This window comes from Ailuropoda melanoleuca, chromosome 2, assembly GCF_002007445.2.
Source record: "Ailuropoda melanoleuca isolate Jingjing chromosome 2, ASM200744v2, whole genome shotgun sequence".
NCBI lineage: Eukaryota > Metazoa > Chordata > Mammalia > Carnivora > Ursidae > Ailuropoda > Ailuropoda melanoleuca.
In genome coordinates this window covers 13,373,486-13,388,761 of record NC_048219.1, presented here as the reverse complement: position 1 = coordinate 13,388,761, position 15,276 = coordinate 13,373,486, and the positions used below count along the sequence as shown (strand labels likewise).

Genomic DNA, 15,276 nt, shown 5'->3' with positions numbered 1-15,276 from the left:
GGCTTAACCGCTGTGCCACCCAGGCGCCCCGAGGACTGTGAATCTTATCCACAGGGAATATGGAACTTTGAAAGGTTTTAAACAGCAGAAAGACTAGTCCAGATTTTCAGTTTAGAAAGCTCACCCTGACTGCAGATGGAAGGAGGTAAGACTCAAAAGTAGGGAAACCAGTGGAGAATCTGTTGAAAGATGTAGGTGCGAGATGGTGAGAGCCTGGGTTAAAAAACAAATAAATAAAATAAAACTTAAAGACCCCTGTTGAGCTCACAATATGTGCCAGACACAGTGCTAATTGTTTTATTCACTAACTTCATTTTATCTTTATAATGACCCTGAGGTGTAGATACTAATATCTGTTTTATAGATGACAAAACTAAAAATTAGAAAAATAAAGTAGTTTAGCCAATGTTCACAAAGCTGTTAAATGGTAGATTTGAACTGGAACTTTCTATCCCTAAAGCTCTTGCTTTTAACAACTGTGCTATGATGGTTGAAATCTAAGATGATGGCGTTGTGAATGGAGAGAAGTGAGTGGATGCGAGGAATACAGTGGAGGTCGACTCGATAAGATCTGGTGATCAATTGATGGGGTGGCGGTGTTGGGGGAGGGAAGTCTAGGATCATTCTAGTCTTTTGGCTCAGGCACCTGGGTAGATATTGGTACGACAGTGGTGATATTCACTAAAATGAAGAACACAGGAACAAGTCTGGATGAGGTTTGCAGATGATTAAATCTTTTCTGGACAGAGTGAGTTTGAGGTACCTGGGAAACATTTGAGTGGAGGTGTCCAGGAAGTAGCTGGGAGTCAGAGACTAGAGATTAGGACAGAGTCTATGCTAGAGAGGTAAATTTGCACACCAGCCTCTAACAGATGACACTTGAAGCCATGGTAATATATGAGATCATCCAGACAGTGTGTAGAGTGCAGTTGGAATCCTGGGGAACACTGTCCTTAAAGGTGTGCAAGGAAGAAGAAACTGAAGGAAATGAGGAGTAGGCAGAGAAGTGAAAGCCAAGGAATGAGAGCTTTACAAGAAGAAAAACATAAGAACACTAGTCAGTTAGCATTTGCTCAAAGAAGATCATTCAGAAGAAAGAAAAACTTCATCTGAAAGATGTTCATCACAGCATTGACTATAACAGTAGAAGTCTGGAAACAACCCAAATGCCCAACAATGTGGAATGCCTATGTGATGTGCCACATTTACTCGTGCGCTATTCTGCAGCTATGAAAGAGACTATTAAAAAGACTATTGTAATGGGGGAAGGTGCTCATGTTAAATGAATAGAAGAAAGAACAATAAAAAGCTTAATGCAGGTTTTTCTTTCCAATCTGCCGTGTGCAGTGGAACCGCCGCCAAGATGCAGATTCTTGTGACAGTGCTGATGGGGAAGACCATCACTGTCGAAGTTGAATCCTCAGATACTGTAGAAAGCGTAAAGGCCGAGATCCAGGATAAGGAAGGAATTCCTCCTGATCAGCAGACACTGATCTTCGCTGGCGAGCAACTGGACGATGGACGAGCTTTGTGTGACTACGGCGCTCACAAGGACGCCACTCTTCATCTTGTGTTGAGACTTTGTGGTGGTGCTAAGAAGAGGAAGAAGTCTTCCAGCACTCCCAAGGAGGATAAGCAGAAGAGAAAGAAGGCTAAGCTGGCCGTCCTGAAATACAAGAAGGTGGACAAGAATGACAGAATCAGTCCCTGTCATCGGGAATGCCCTTCAGATGAATGCGGTGCTGGGGTTCCTATGGCTAGCCACTTTGACAGGCATTCTTGTGGTAAACGTTGTCTGCCCTATTGTTTCAACAAACCGGAAGAGAAGTACTTGTATATGGGCTAGTAAAAGACACGAACTAACAACAACAACAGTAAGCTTGATGCACACCTTGATTTGAACTGGACCTTTCTGAAAGTCCAGTTTCTTGAGGTAGTGATCTTATCTTACTCCTCTCCAAACCCCAAGCCTAGGATGATGTCCAGCACATAATTGGTTCTCAGTAAATGGTGGCTGAACAAATGAATTATTTAAAAACTATTTTTTTGTATGTGGTCAAGGATTGGGAGGCAGTAAGAGAAATATGATTAACTGATGTGTTAGGACAGTGGGATTGTGGGTGATTTTCTTTTATATTATGTTTATACAGTTAGTGGATATCAGAAGGGAAAAATATTCAGATATTTGGGAGCTATTTGGTATTTTTACAAAATGATTTTCTTTGCAGAGATGATTATTTTAATTTCATAACTCTGTGAAATAGGATGGCTGGGCCCTTAATGTTCTTCTGAAAGGAAAATGGGAGTACAGAGATATTGAATTCCCTTTTGTTGTTCCAGAGTCAGCTGGTAATAAGATTCACATTAAAAGCTATGGTTTTTTAGTTTATAATTCATTGTTTCATCATCTCCACAGCTAGTTTACTCTCTCCATTTTGGAAATTATGCAAGAAGAGAATGCAGCGTCAGCATGGAAAGTTCAGATATATGTGTTATTTTACATAGAATTGCTGCTTTTTGTGGTTGTCTAAAAGATCTGCTCTCACTTCTGCAGCTTACTCCAGGCTTGTATGAATTCAAAGTGATTGTAGATGGTCAAAACGCCCATGGGGAAGGCTATGTGAACGTGACGGTAAAACCAGGTATGATTTTCCCAGCCCTGGCTGAGTCTCCATTGGTTCCTCTGCAGGATTCCCAGAGAGGGGGAGATTTGACTGGAAGGGCTTTTAATTCCCATTCTTCTTCTTCTTTTCTTATTCATTATTCATTGGGCAATTCCTAGTTCAATGTAGTAAAAGGTTAGGGTGGCAGAGTATACACTTGGGTTTTAGTTGGAACCTTTGGCTGGGCGGAGAAACATTAGTCACATGGCCCCCAGTGCGGTATGACCTGAGCAGTAGCTGTCCGAGAACTGCTTCTCTGAGCAGGTCATGCTGAGAGAGGACCATGTGTTGTGATTAAGAGACATAAGAAAGCCGGGAGCCTGGGAGAAGCATGTAAAGGAGAACCAGCCAAATGGTTGGCTCTTTCTGATCTCTTTCCAGATATGGGTTTTGCGCATGGAATTCCTCATTTAAACCCTGCCAGTCTTCTTTCACCTTGGAAATCAAATCCCGTCATTCTTTTTAAGTGATCCACCATCGATAAATTACAGTGCAGTAACAAAGTATCTTGTTTTGCATTTTTAGGAAAATTTGGGGGAAGTTGGAGAGTGGCACACACATTGGCACAAATTCTTAATACTGGGTTCTGTCTTTGTTGGTGATAGATTTTCTGTTTGTTCCTTGAACTCTGTAGCCAAGGTAGTCCTTTCACCTTCTTAAAAATGGGTTTAACATAAAGACCGTTGAATTTTTTCTAAAAAAAAGAAAAAGGGTTTGTAGCTCACAGTCATTCAGGTGGACAGAGTGGTTTGTGACTCTGCCATCACTCAGGCTTAGACACAATCAGCTCAGGGATGGTTGAGAAATCATCCGTTATCTTTTCAACACAGTCTGTGCCGAGGGATAGTTTGCTTGTCGAAGCCCTGGTTGTTTCTTGTCCACCTCTCCTCAGCTTGCCACTGTAGTCCTTCTCATGAACAAGATAGCCCATGAGCATCGGAAGCGTGCACAAGGCATGGTCTTAGGAGTGCTCAGGTGTGCCAGAGGCTCTGATGCTTCCACGTGTCTTATGCTAAAATGGTAACTTGGTGTGACCTTCCATTCGGTGGTGCTGCACCCAGCAGTTATGTGATGGAAACTAATTTATAATTCACCCACACAGGCCTGTTCCTCCTATAATTTTTAAAGCCCCTCTTCCATGATCCCAGGGTCCTAGGATTGAGCCTCACGTTGGGCTCTCTGCTCAGCGGGAGCCTGCTTCTCCCTCTCCCTGCCGCTCCCCCTGCTTGTGCTCGCTCTCTGACAAATAAATTTACAAAAAAAACAAAAACAAAACAGCTCTCAGGGCGCCTGGGTGGCTCAGTCAGTTAAGCGTCTGCCTTCGTCTCAGGTCATGATCCCGGGGTCCTGGGATTGAGCCCCATGTTGGGCTCCCTGCTCAGCGGGGAGCCTACTTCTCCCTCTCCCGTTCCTCCTGCTGGTGCTCTCTCTCTCTCATTCTCTCTCTCAAATAAATAAATAAAATCTTTTAAAAAAATTAAATAAAAAATAAAACAGCTAAAAAAAAGATGAAATAAAATAAAGTCCCTCTTCCAGTTTCTTCCACGTCGTTTTCTTGCAGAGCCCCGGAAGAATCGGCCTCCAGTTGCCATCGTGTCACCACAGTTCCAGGAGATCTCTCTGCCAACCACTTCTACAGTCATTGATGGCAGCCGTGAGTACTTGTCCAGGCATGATGTTTTAGAACAGAATTCACTGTGAACTGCGGTAGAAAATGCTGGTAGAAGATTTGGGGCCAGACGCACCTGGGTGGCCCAGTTGGTTAAGTGTACAACTCTTGATCTCAGCTCAGGTCTTGATCTCGGGGTCGTGAGTTCAAGCCCTGCTTTGGGCTCCATGCTAGGTATGGAGCCTACTTTAAAAAAAAAAAAGAAGAAGAAGAAGAAGATTTGGAGTCACTTGTGGCCGCGTTCTCTTTAGGCTCATCTTCTTGACCATGTTATGGGAAGACTACCCATTTCAAGCAACTGATTAGGAAGTAAAAACCAGACAGGCCTTATTTAAAATCCCCATGTGGCTTGTTGGAAGTAATATTTCTGCTCTTTTGAGATGGTAAAGAAAGTGGGATTATGTAGGTATTTAGGATTATTTTGTATGAAACTTGCTGGTTTTCAAATTTGCTTAGAGTCACCATTCTCAGTTATGGAAACAAAGCTCCTCCTCTCATAGCAAGATAAGTAACGGAGGGTCTTGGCTGGGAGCTGTCCCAGCACACAGTGCCTGACAAGATTCTTGTCGGCCTCACCCCGGAGAGACTCACAGAACATGCTCCATGCCCTGACCGGGCTCGTGAACATTTTACCCTTCAGAGTAGTGTCCCCCGATGGGTGACATGAGAAGACTCCTGGGTCTTTGCCACTGATCCTGGCTATGTGTCAGGGGGTTTCAGGCCTGTCATCTCAGCAGTATTTGCTTGGTCCCCTGGGAGGCCTAGTAAGGCCCCGCCTCCCCGATTGTCTTGCCACCAGCAGCTGTTTTTCTGGCCGAGGCAGTCACTGCTCTAGCAGAGGAATCGCTCGCAAGGTGAAACATCTCATGTAGAAGGGACTGGCAAGAAGAAGAGGATAGAAGAGTAGCAAGCCAAGAGGGAAGAGAGAACAGGAAGAAGCTCTTGTAAGAGTGGTAAAAAGGGTTCACGTAGCCCCATTTTACTGTATATTGTTAAATAGGTCAAAGTTAAATAGTGTGTAAAGGTGTACAGAGGAGAGAATCACTGCGACCCCATCTCCCAGCTATCCAGTTGTCCTGCAGACAGTCAGCGGTATTATTTTGTTTCTTTCTAGAGACATTCTGTGCATATGTAAGAAAATACATATACAGTCTTTATGATAACACAGCGTACACACTGTTATGTACAATGCTTGTTTCTCTATGTTGAAGAATTTTTCTGAATCCCTATGTGAAATAGTTCTTTTTTTTTCTCTTAAGGATTTTTTTTCCTCTTAAGGATTACGTAGCCTTCCATTAAACGGCCATGTAGTGTCATCGTACGGCTGCACACTTGTTTTCAGTCAGTCCCTATTGATGACTATTTACGTTATTTTTGGTCTTTTGCTGCTACAAAGAATGTTGCCGTGCATGATCTTGTAAGCGTGACATTTAACATACGTGTGACATGTCTATAGGGTAAGTTCCTCAAAGAGGAGCTGCAGGGGCAAATTTGCTAGGTTGTTCTTTATGTAGCGAGTATCACCGTATGCTTCCGCAGTGACCCAGGAGAGGGTTTGCTCTGCACCTTTACCCCTAGAGTGTGTTATGAGACTTTGGTCTCACCAATCAGGTAGGTTAAAAAAATAGTATCTGAAGTGTAATTTAAATTTGCGTTGCTTTTATTTTTAGTGAGGTTGAGTATCTTTTCATGTGTTTAAAGAATTTTTGATTTTCCTTTTTTCATACAGTAGCATTTTAACCAGAGGTTACCTGTGTTGGAGTCCTTGGAAAACTACGCAGTGGAATATTCATAGAGAGGCAGAATGACCCAGTATTCCTAGGGAAGAAACACTCTGGAGAGATAGTCTGTCATTTCATGAAGTTTTCCTAGCCTCACACCTCTGGGTAGTTGCCCTGGTTTGTGTAAGCTGGGTAAGTGCTGAGACTCAGCACTCTCGTGTTGTAACTGATGTTTCTTTATGGTCAAGAAAGCACTGATGATGATAAAATCGTCCAATACCATTGGGAGGAACTTAAGGGACCTCTGAGAGAAGAGAAGATTTCTGAAGACACGGCCATATTAAAACTAAGTAAGCTCGTCCCTGGGAACTACACTTTCAGGTAAATTAGGACCCTTCAAGTCTCCCTTAGGCCATGTTTTTCCCTTGTGGGTTTTACATTCTTCTGGGAGTAACTCCGACAGATATCAAAGTCATTATAGATTTGGTTGGTGATAGAGTCTTTAGTTCCATTAGTTCTCTGAGTCCTATTGGTGGTTGTGGTCACAACAGTGATAAGTTTCTAGGGCAACGGTCCTTGCATGGTAGATCGGGACCCACCACAGTTCACCACTCCCAAAGCTGCGCCTGGTCTCCAAACCTTTTTTTAGGATTTCTATCATTAAGTGAAAGGGTCCATCTTCCTGTGCCTTTTCTCAGGAAAATCTAGAAGGAACCCAATCCCATCTTGTCTCTTCCCTTTGGTGAATGCTTCTTCAGCTTACAAGATCTCAAAATCTTTACTTTGGACTAGTGGTTTATTTTAGTATGATTTGTGGGATCTTTCTCTGTTGGGGTGTTTTAGAGAATTTAATTCAAAGATAGCCCTGGGAACTCGTGGCGACATTCTAGGATGTGATTACTAAGAGTGTGAGGCCGACTCTAGAGTAATACTCTTTAGGTCTGCAAAAGTCCTTGTCTGTTACAGAGCGCTTGTGAGTATCATACAAACACCATATGTACATGATACTAAACTCATTTTACATATGAGAAAAATGAGGCTCAGTGTATTTACTAACTTCTCTGAGGTCACACATTTCAGCTAGAACCGAGGTGCAGATTCTGTAACTCTCAAGTCCAGGCTCTTTCTGTTCCACTCAACCTGACCTTACGTATTTTGTTCGTGCTTCCTTGAATGCTCTTCTCAGTCTGGGAGTCCTGCCCATCCTCAAGGACCTACTCAGTGTTCTGTGAGGCAGAGGAGACACTCCTGAGGTCCCTCTGAGAGGAGGGAGTATGTCTGTTCCCAGACTGTTGTCCCCAGTGCCTCTGTGGTGCAGCGGTTTCTTCGTGGGGGGTCTGTCTTCCCCACTGGATCTGCGATTAACCGAATGTTGACACTACCGGAGGCACAGTGACAAAGGTCCTAGCACAGCACCTGCCGTGTAAATAAATATGACTTAGCAGCCCTCTCATTGACTTCAGACTTCAGATGAATGGAAGGCAGCTGCCATTCCACAAGGTCAGAGTCTTCTCATTGGCTTAAAATGGAAACATGAGTTGGTTTTTCCCTTCAATTTCTTATATAGGAGTTCTGACATTAATGAAATTTAGCTTGGGCCAGGTTGATCCTTTTTAAAAAAGTGACAATAGTAGCTCCTGTTTCTTGAACATCTATTATGTGTTTAGTACTGTTCTGAGCTCTGTGCATTCAGTAGCTAATTTAATCCTTATAGCAGGTATTATAATTACTATTATTTTGTAGATTAGGAAATTTAGGCACAGAGAGGTTAAGTAACTTGCCCAAGGTCACACAGGCAGCATGACTTGAGTCTGCACTTTTAATCATAGTGTTTGGGTGGATGCGGTGTTGGGGGTGATTCTTTTTTTCTGTCAATTTCCGTTTATGAAATGATGGGACTGGATTTGATTAGCATTAAGATCCAGTCTGTTTGGTTCAACTCACCTTTCCTTCTCCCCTCCTTTGACATGGCACTGGCCTCTTTCCCCAGCCCTATGGTCAGCTGCTCATCGGGTCCAGGATTCTTGCAGGAAAGCCCGGGACTGTTTGAGGTGAAAGAGTAAACGGGCGGCTGACATCTTGCCATTTGTCTATAACTTGCTTTTGCTCCGAAGTAGGAGACAAATAGGATATATTAAAAAAACAAAAATAAAAAAACCGTGAAAACAACAGGGAAACTGGAAAAAGAGGAAAACTTCTGTGGATTTTTCTTCTTCAGATGTTTGCTGATTTACACATGTCCGTGTGTCTGATGTTTTTGTGCTCTTTTTCTAAAGGCCAAAATCCCCCAAATGTCCTTCAGACCCTAGGTAAAAGGTGAGACTGTGGGAGGCAACCCCACAGATGTCTGGCTCTGTCTGTGGCTGGTGGTGAGATTTAAACAAACGACATGTCTTTTCTATGCTTTTCCTCTTTCTGTCAGCAAAATGGAAGGAACCCAAACCTCCTTGCTTGCTTACGCTCACATTTTGAGGTGGCAAGAGAAGCTTTAGGCTGTTCAGCTGGAAGGCATCATTTAGGTAAAAGCCTGCTCTTATAAATGAACATTTTTTTTTCCTCTTGCAAATCCTGTTTCACACTGGCACAAACTGTGGGGCTGTTGCGTAGGAGAATTCATTTGCATCTCGGGCTCCTGTTTTACCGGAGCCAGCCCTCCTGGTCCATCCCAGAGGCTGTCTGCCCAGGACGTCCCTTCTTGCAATGTGTGCATGGCTGAGGCAGGATGACAGGAGGAGAGCAGGCTACAGTCAGAGCTTGCTCGATTTAGGGGGGGCGCCTTTGAACTCCACAGCTGTAGGGGCCAGGGACTATCTATTCTTAAAACTTGGTTTCTGGGCTTTGGAGTCCGAGAATTGGGCTTGCATCTTGGCTCGCTGTGTAGCCCCGGGCAGGTGATGTAGCCTCTCTCAGCTTCCAGTACAGGGAGACGGATGACGCCTACTTCATACGGTTGTTGGGAGGGTCAGGTCAGACAGTGCCTGTGAAGGTCCCAGCACACAGAGCCGTGCAGGTGGCAGAGCAGAACGGTGCTGGCGACACAGTGCCTGGGTTCACATTCTGACCCCCCTCGAGCTTGGGCAAGTTACCTCTCTGTGCCTCCGTCTCCTCGCATATGTAAGGAGTAAAGTGAGGAGCGTGCTTTGTAGAGCTGTTGTGAGATATCGTGAGATAGGAAGCACTTGGAACAGTGCCTGGCACTCAGTCAGGGTGAGCATTTCGTAGTAGTCTGCCTTTCCAAGAAGAAAGGGTGAAGCATTGGTTACTATTTGGTACCCCTGCTGCCTTGGTATTTCTCAGTCCTCTCAGACTGACTCCTCCTCCCCAGCCCTCCCTGATCGCACTCCTCTCTCCGCCTGCTAGCTTGACTGTCGTAGACTCTGACGGAGCCACCAGCTCTACCACTGCGAGCCTGACCGTGAACAAAGCGGTGGATTATCCCCCTGTGGCCAACGCGGGCCCCAACCAAGTGATCACCCTGCCCCAAAACTCCATCACCCTCTTTGGGAACCAGAGCACTGACGACCATGGCATCACCAGCTATGAGTGGTCACTCAGCCCCAGCAGCAAGGGGAAGGTGGTGGAGATGCAGGTAGGAGGGAGTGGCTTCTGTCTTTCCTTGCCCAGGAGAATCACAGCTGCTGGACTGGGGTGCCCTTACAAGGCTTATTTTTGCTCCCATTTTAATGACCAAAGTGAGATTTATATAGAACGTTGAACATTGGAGTTAAAAAAAAAACAAACAACCAAGAAAATTTGAGGGGCCTTTAAGGAACACATTACCAAAACCTTTGTCTTTAATGTTTAGTATTAAAGGAAAAGACTGTATGAGAAAGGGGAGCTATTCTGGGATGGTTCCAGAGAGCCAGACTACTCTGAGGCCACAAGGGTGCCCATGATTTTTTTTTTTTTAAGAGAGAGAGCACCCATGTGAGCGGGTTGGGAGGGGAGCGGGGCGGAGGGGCAGAGGGAGAGAGAGACTCCCAAGCAGGCTCCACACTCAGCGTGGAGCCTGACGTGGGGCTCGATCTCATGACCCTGAAGTCATGATACAAGGGTGCACATCTTAATGAGCTCTGTTACAAATTGGAGTAGCCCATCCGGTTAGATGGTGAGCCTCTCCTCTCTGGAGATATTTAGGGGACTAGATCCGTCACCAGGCAGGTAACATAAGTAAATAAAACTGACCAGGGCCTGTGGCAAACCAGACAACATCCCCAACTGAAGCGTCAGCCGCGCCTCAGGTCCAGCTGGTGTTGCCACACGGCGGCAGGGTTCCAGTATTCCTAGAGAGGCCGGCTTTTCAAGACAAAACAGAAATCTAGACTGTATGTGAAAATGTCCGACTTTTGGGGCACCTGGCTGACTCATCAGTGGAGTGTGTGACTCTTGAGCTCAGCGTTGTGAGTTTGAGCCCCACGCTGGGTAGCGATTACTTAAAAATAAAATCTTCAAAAAAAAAAAAAAGAAAATTTCCAGCTTTTAAGACACTGCAGGCCAAACAAAATGTCTGCAAGCTGGATTCAGCCCAGAGGCTGCCAAGTTTTCCCCACTGTTCTAGAGGAAGTTCATGCCTTGGAAGTTTGCCCTAAATTGTGTATAATGTTCCTTCTGACACTCTGTGTTTCCAAATTGGAGGCATGACTTAAGGCACACATTTCACCTGGCTTTTGTTTAGATCCCATGTTCGGGGTCTCGGCTGCTCCAGAATCTGCACAGAGCGGCACGGGGACAGCGTGGCACCACGTAGCATCTGTGGTTGCTGCCATGCGCCCGAGGCAGCTGTGCTAAGATCACTGCGTGGCCTCAGCAGGAAGAACGTGGTTTCAAAAGTGTGTTCTTTCATTCTACGCTCCTGGCCTTTCTGGCTTGGGTCCTAAAGACTGAACTTGGTTATCTCTGCACATTTTCCTCCACTCCCCTCCCTTGCGAGAATTCTGACTTTATCTGAAACTGCTGCTATCTGGGAAGGTTGTTCCCTTGAAAGGGGAACCTTCTGCTTTTAACAGGATGTCCCGCAGTGTCTGATGCCGTACTCACCAGGCTTAGAAAACGAGGTGCATCCTTTAGACCGGAATAGGACTTGTCTGACGTTGTGATTCTGGGAGTCTGCTTTTCCACTTGTCTCTGTTTATACATGCAGGGTGTTAGAACCCCAACCCTGCAGCTCTCTGCCATGCAAGAAGGAGACTACACGTACCAGCTCACAGTGACCGACACCATAGGACAGCAGGCCACTGCCCAAGTGACGGTTATTGTGCAGCCCGGTAAGTTCCAGCCTTATCGTGCACGCCTGTCTGTTGGCTGGCCCTTTGCACCATGTGGGGGAAGAGAGTTTGGGTTCTGAGCTATACGATGGTGGAGTGGGGGGCAGCAGTCCACGGGCCCCTGGCAACTTTGGTTGTCCATTCTGAGTGCTTTCCTCAGAGCTAGAGAGAGAGAGAGAGGACTTCACAACCTCAGCTGTGGCCTTGCCTGTGGCTGGTTATTGTGCCTTCAAGGGGACATAGCAGACAGAGTCTCTGTTATCCCGAGTCCTCTCATGGCCTTTAAGGGACATCTTAAAGCCCACTTCCTCAAGAAAGCCCTACCTCATCACTCAAACCCTCTCTTTTGAACATCTGTAGCATCACGTGTCGAATTTACCACGGCGTTACAACTGCATTATGTTCTGCCGTGTTCTTGTAAAAAGATTTCAGTCTTACATTCTTCATCGTGAGCTCCCTGACCCACAGTCTCAAATAGTTTTGTGGGCAGAAAGGCAGACTTCTCATGGCTTCCAGAACATATGTCCCAGTTAGCTCCTCTCCTTTCCCAGCTGAACTGCCTGCTTTTGACCTCTGTGTCTCTGTCTTAGAAAACAACAAGCCTCCACAGGCAGATGCAGGCCCAGATAAAGAGCTGACCCTTCCCGTGGACAGCACAACCCTGGATGGCAGCAAAAGCTCTGATGATCAGAAAATTATCTCCTATCTCTGGGAGAAAACACAGTGAGTACTGATGCAAACCTCTTATTGAGGGAACGTCTCCAGACCTTTGGAAGCAAGGTGTCACTTTACTTCTAAGAGTTTACTGGCTCTTACTGGCTTATCCAAGGGGGATGACTGAGAAAGAAACGTTAGCAATCCTAGACTTCAACTCTAAGAAAATGATATAAAATAATTGTAAGAGAAAGCAGAATGCTTGCCATCAGCTAGTCTCCAGGTAGTACTTTGTGGTCCTGGAGCTTTTACGGGTAAAATCCATCTTCCAAAACGCACAGTTTAATTACACTTGAGAGGCAGGATGGAAGGGGTAATGGAGCAGAAAAATAGGGTTGCTCAAAATTAACTGGGTAAGGCTGGCAGTGGGGATGGGGCAGAACAGCTATTACAGAGAATGGAAAATTCATCTGCACAATGAAAGCATTGCTCTGTTATTGTTTCCTTAAAGACACCATTTACCAATTATGTTAGTGAGAGGCCAAAGGCACTAACCAAAATAATACTAATTAAACTGGAATTACCTAATCGAACCATTTCTGGTTCTCACAGTTTCTTTCAGCTCCTTTAAACCATAACAAATGGAACTCAGATTGTATGCAGGATCCCATGCGAAGCAAAAGAATTCTAAGGAAGAGTTAAAAGCATTCTTAGTTTCCAAAGGTAGCAGCCACCGGGCAGATGGGGCTTTTTGTTTTCGTTTTCGGATGAGGGCATTAGAAACGGGTGGGAAGGGGCTATAAGCTGACTATAGAGACCACTTGATTTATGATTGGTGAGTTGGATTCTAGAAGTTCTTTAGCCTCGGCTCTTGTCTCTTGTGGAGAACCGAGTCTTCCTCAGCCCAGTGTGCTTTGATCGTAACTGTTCGTTGAAGCCACAGCTGGTGAACCTTCAGCCAGCTTGTACTAGTGCCTGCAGCTGAAGCAGTGCTGAGTATAGCTTTTTGGAGGAGAATCTACTTTGGGAGAGACGACTAGGGCCAGAGATTAAAGGTTTAAATAGCAAAACAGAGCAAAACGTGGGAGACCGCAGATTTCTCTGGTCATCCTATAATTTTAAGGAAAACTCTGGGGCATTCTGCTCCTGGAGCAGAAGGACTCTCTGGAATGTGCAGGGCTGTGCCTGGATGTTGGCACAGAGCTCACTCCCCGGCTGCAGCTGCTGCGTGAGGCTGCGGGGGAGGGAGAAGGCTGCAGGGTTCCGGAGCCCTCTGTGACCCCTGTCCAGGAGCTGCAGGGAGCTTGGCTTTAGAGCTGCTAAGAAGAGGATGGTTTTGCTGAGAGTTCCTCTGCAGCCTTGGCCCATTTCCTTTCCTTGACTTTTCAGTAGGAGGGAGTTTGGCATGTGATTAAGAAACGCATCTTGCTTCTTTGCTGGCAAGAGCTGAACCAACTACTGGGCCAGAAATGCTTTTCAGAAACATCACTCTGAAATCATTCTTTTGATCAGAGACCTGCTCAGAGCACTTTCTTCCTTTTACAAACTGGAACAGCAAAGGGTTTGAATGTTCTAGAAACTCATAGAAAGGATAAAGCTAGACGTGTTTGAAAGCTGGTGAATGGAATTTTCTGATCAGCAGGGTAGCATGTATTTTGGGGCCAAGTGACACTCTGTCCAAATGGAATATTTTTAAACATGCCCTCTCAAGGTCTGGGAAACAATAGTTCGTGTCTCAGCTGAGGCAATAATGGTCTGCTCCTGCTGAGTCAGGGACAGGAGAGCAGCAGACAGGTACAACTCCACCCTCTGGTTTCTGTCTTTGTCCAGGGGACCCGATGGCGTGCAGCTCGAGAATGCTAACAGCAGTGTCGCCACCGTGACAGGGCTACAAGTAGGAACCTACGTGTTCACCTTGACTGTCAAAGATGAGAGGAACCTGCAAAGCCAGAGTTCTGTGAATGTCATTGTCAAAGAAGGTACCTCCCTGCCTTGGGTTGGTGCAGCCTCTGGGTCAGATACCTGAGGAACTGGGCATCTTTTTTTTTTTGCTGCAGAAATTGATCAGAGACGGGGTCAGGGGCAAGTTGGGGGGAAGGGCAGCTGTTATGTGCTTTTCTAAAACGACCTTTAATTGGAAGTGACTGCAAGGTGAATTTTAACTTCTCATCCCCCACCCCCCACATCTTCTCAATTGAATAGGGAAAGAATTTGGTTTTTTCCTTTGCATTTTTATTTTGCCTCTCTGCTGCTAAGCCCTGGGGTTTCTGTGGCTCTCCTGCTGGCTGCAGTGACACCTGCTGTCAGGCCTTAGAATGACTGTCCTGCTCTGTGGTTTCCTGTGCTCGTCCCTGAGCCTGCTGATGCCTGCTTGAGACAGGGGTCGATGGTCTTGCTGTGGTTTGCAGGCCCGGGACCAGTGCTGGCCTTGGGGGAAGGCTGTAAGCAGATGGGAGACGCACAGGTGACTCCAGCTGGGGTGTCCTGTGCTCAGCGAATAGAGATCACACACCTGAGTAAACAAAACTGCAGGTGGGGCCCAGGAGAAGAGAGGTCTCTTTTTCCTGTTTCTCTATTAGAGTATTAAGGAAGGAATACAAGAAGATATTGAAAAGATAACATTTTTAGGTGATATTTTGAGGAGAATTTGTGGTATCAGCTGCTTGAAACCTAAAGTCTAAGGCTTTTTAGCTCAGTTGGGTTTCTGTCTCCAGTCATCACCTGCTTCCCAAGGAGAGACATGGAATCCTTCCAGGGAGGCTGCTAGGAGGACCCAGGAGAAGACTCTGCCCTTTCTGCTGTATGATGTCAGAAGAACATCTTTCTGGGTGGGACTGGAGCCTCAGGGCCTGGGGCACTGGTGGCCTCAAGTCTACACTGTTAATCACGAGCTTCCTGGTCCAGGTGGGGTTTTATTTAGCATGGAGAGAGGGCAACTGAAGTCTGGTCTTCACTGAGTCCTAACCCCCAACTAATTAAAAGTTGGTTTATTGTCAGCCCCCCACCCCATACTGTTAGGTGCTGTGGCATGGATAGGTGCTTACAACAGTTCTCCATTTCAGATGTTTTTGATGTTAATTTCCCCCTAAGCATCATGAAGAGGCATTCTTTCTTTTCCAGAATGTTATTTCATTGATATCTCTTTGGTTAGAAATGAACAAACCACCTATAGCCAAGATAACTGGGAATGTGGTGATTACCTTGCCCACGGACACAGCAGAGCTGGACGGCTCCAAGTCCTCAGATGACAAGGGAATCGTCAGCTACCTCTGGACCCGAGATGAGGGGAGCCCAGCAGCAGGGGT

The 15,276-nt window shown here is 45.8% G+C and overlaps 2 protein-coding genes across 4 annotated transcripts in view; both read left to right on the top strand.

Annotated features, from left to right (window-relative positions):
- Positions 1-15,276, top strand: part of KIAA0319L (KIAA0319 like) — a 90,719-nt gene that overhangs the window by 59,232 nt on the left and 16,211 nt on the right. For all 3 annotated transcript variants that reach the window (XR_004622325.1, XM_019797396.2, XM_002917132.4), the window contains exons 7-14: positions 2,555-2,642; positions 4,225-4,317; positions 6,302-6,434; positions 9,414-9,642; positions 11,194-11,317; positions 11,908-12,040; positions 13,802-13,950; positions 15,123-15,274. Coding sequence is in view for 2 of the 3 variants with exons in the window: in XM_019797396.2 (XP_019652955.1) it covers positions 2,555-2,642; positions 4,225-4,317; positions 6,302-6,434; positions 9,414-9,642; positions 11,194-11,317; positions 11,908-12,040; positions 13,802-13,950; positions 15,123-15,274 (1,101 nt within the window). In the remaining variant the exon portion in view is untranslated. The remainder of the gene's footprint in view (positions 1-2,554; positions 2,643-4,224; positions 4,318-6,301; positions 6,435-9,413; positions 9,643-11,193; positions 11,318-11,907; positions 12,041-13,801; positions 13,951-15,122; positions 15,275-15,276) is intronic.
- Positions 8-2,541, top strand: LOC105236681 (ubiquitin-40S ribosomal protein S27a-like). The gene has a single exon (XM_034649042.1). It carries the CDS (start codon positions 1,283-1,285, stop codon positions 1,844-1,846), a length of 564 nt encoding a protein of 187 aa, XP_034504933.1. The 5' UTR covers positions 8-1,282; the 3' UTR covers positions 1,847-2,541.

What these genes read in the sequence shown, in the direction of transcription:
- LOC105236681 (XM_034649042.1), top strand. Translation starts at nt 1,283, where the DNA reads ATGAATAGAAGAAAGAACAATAAAAAGCTTAATGCAGGTTTTTCTTTC.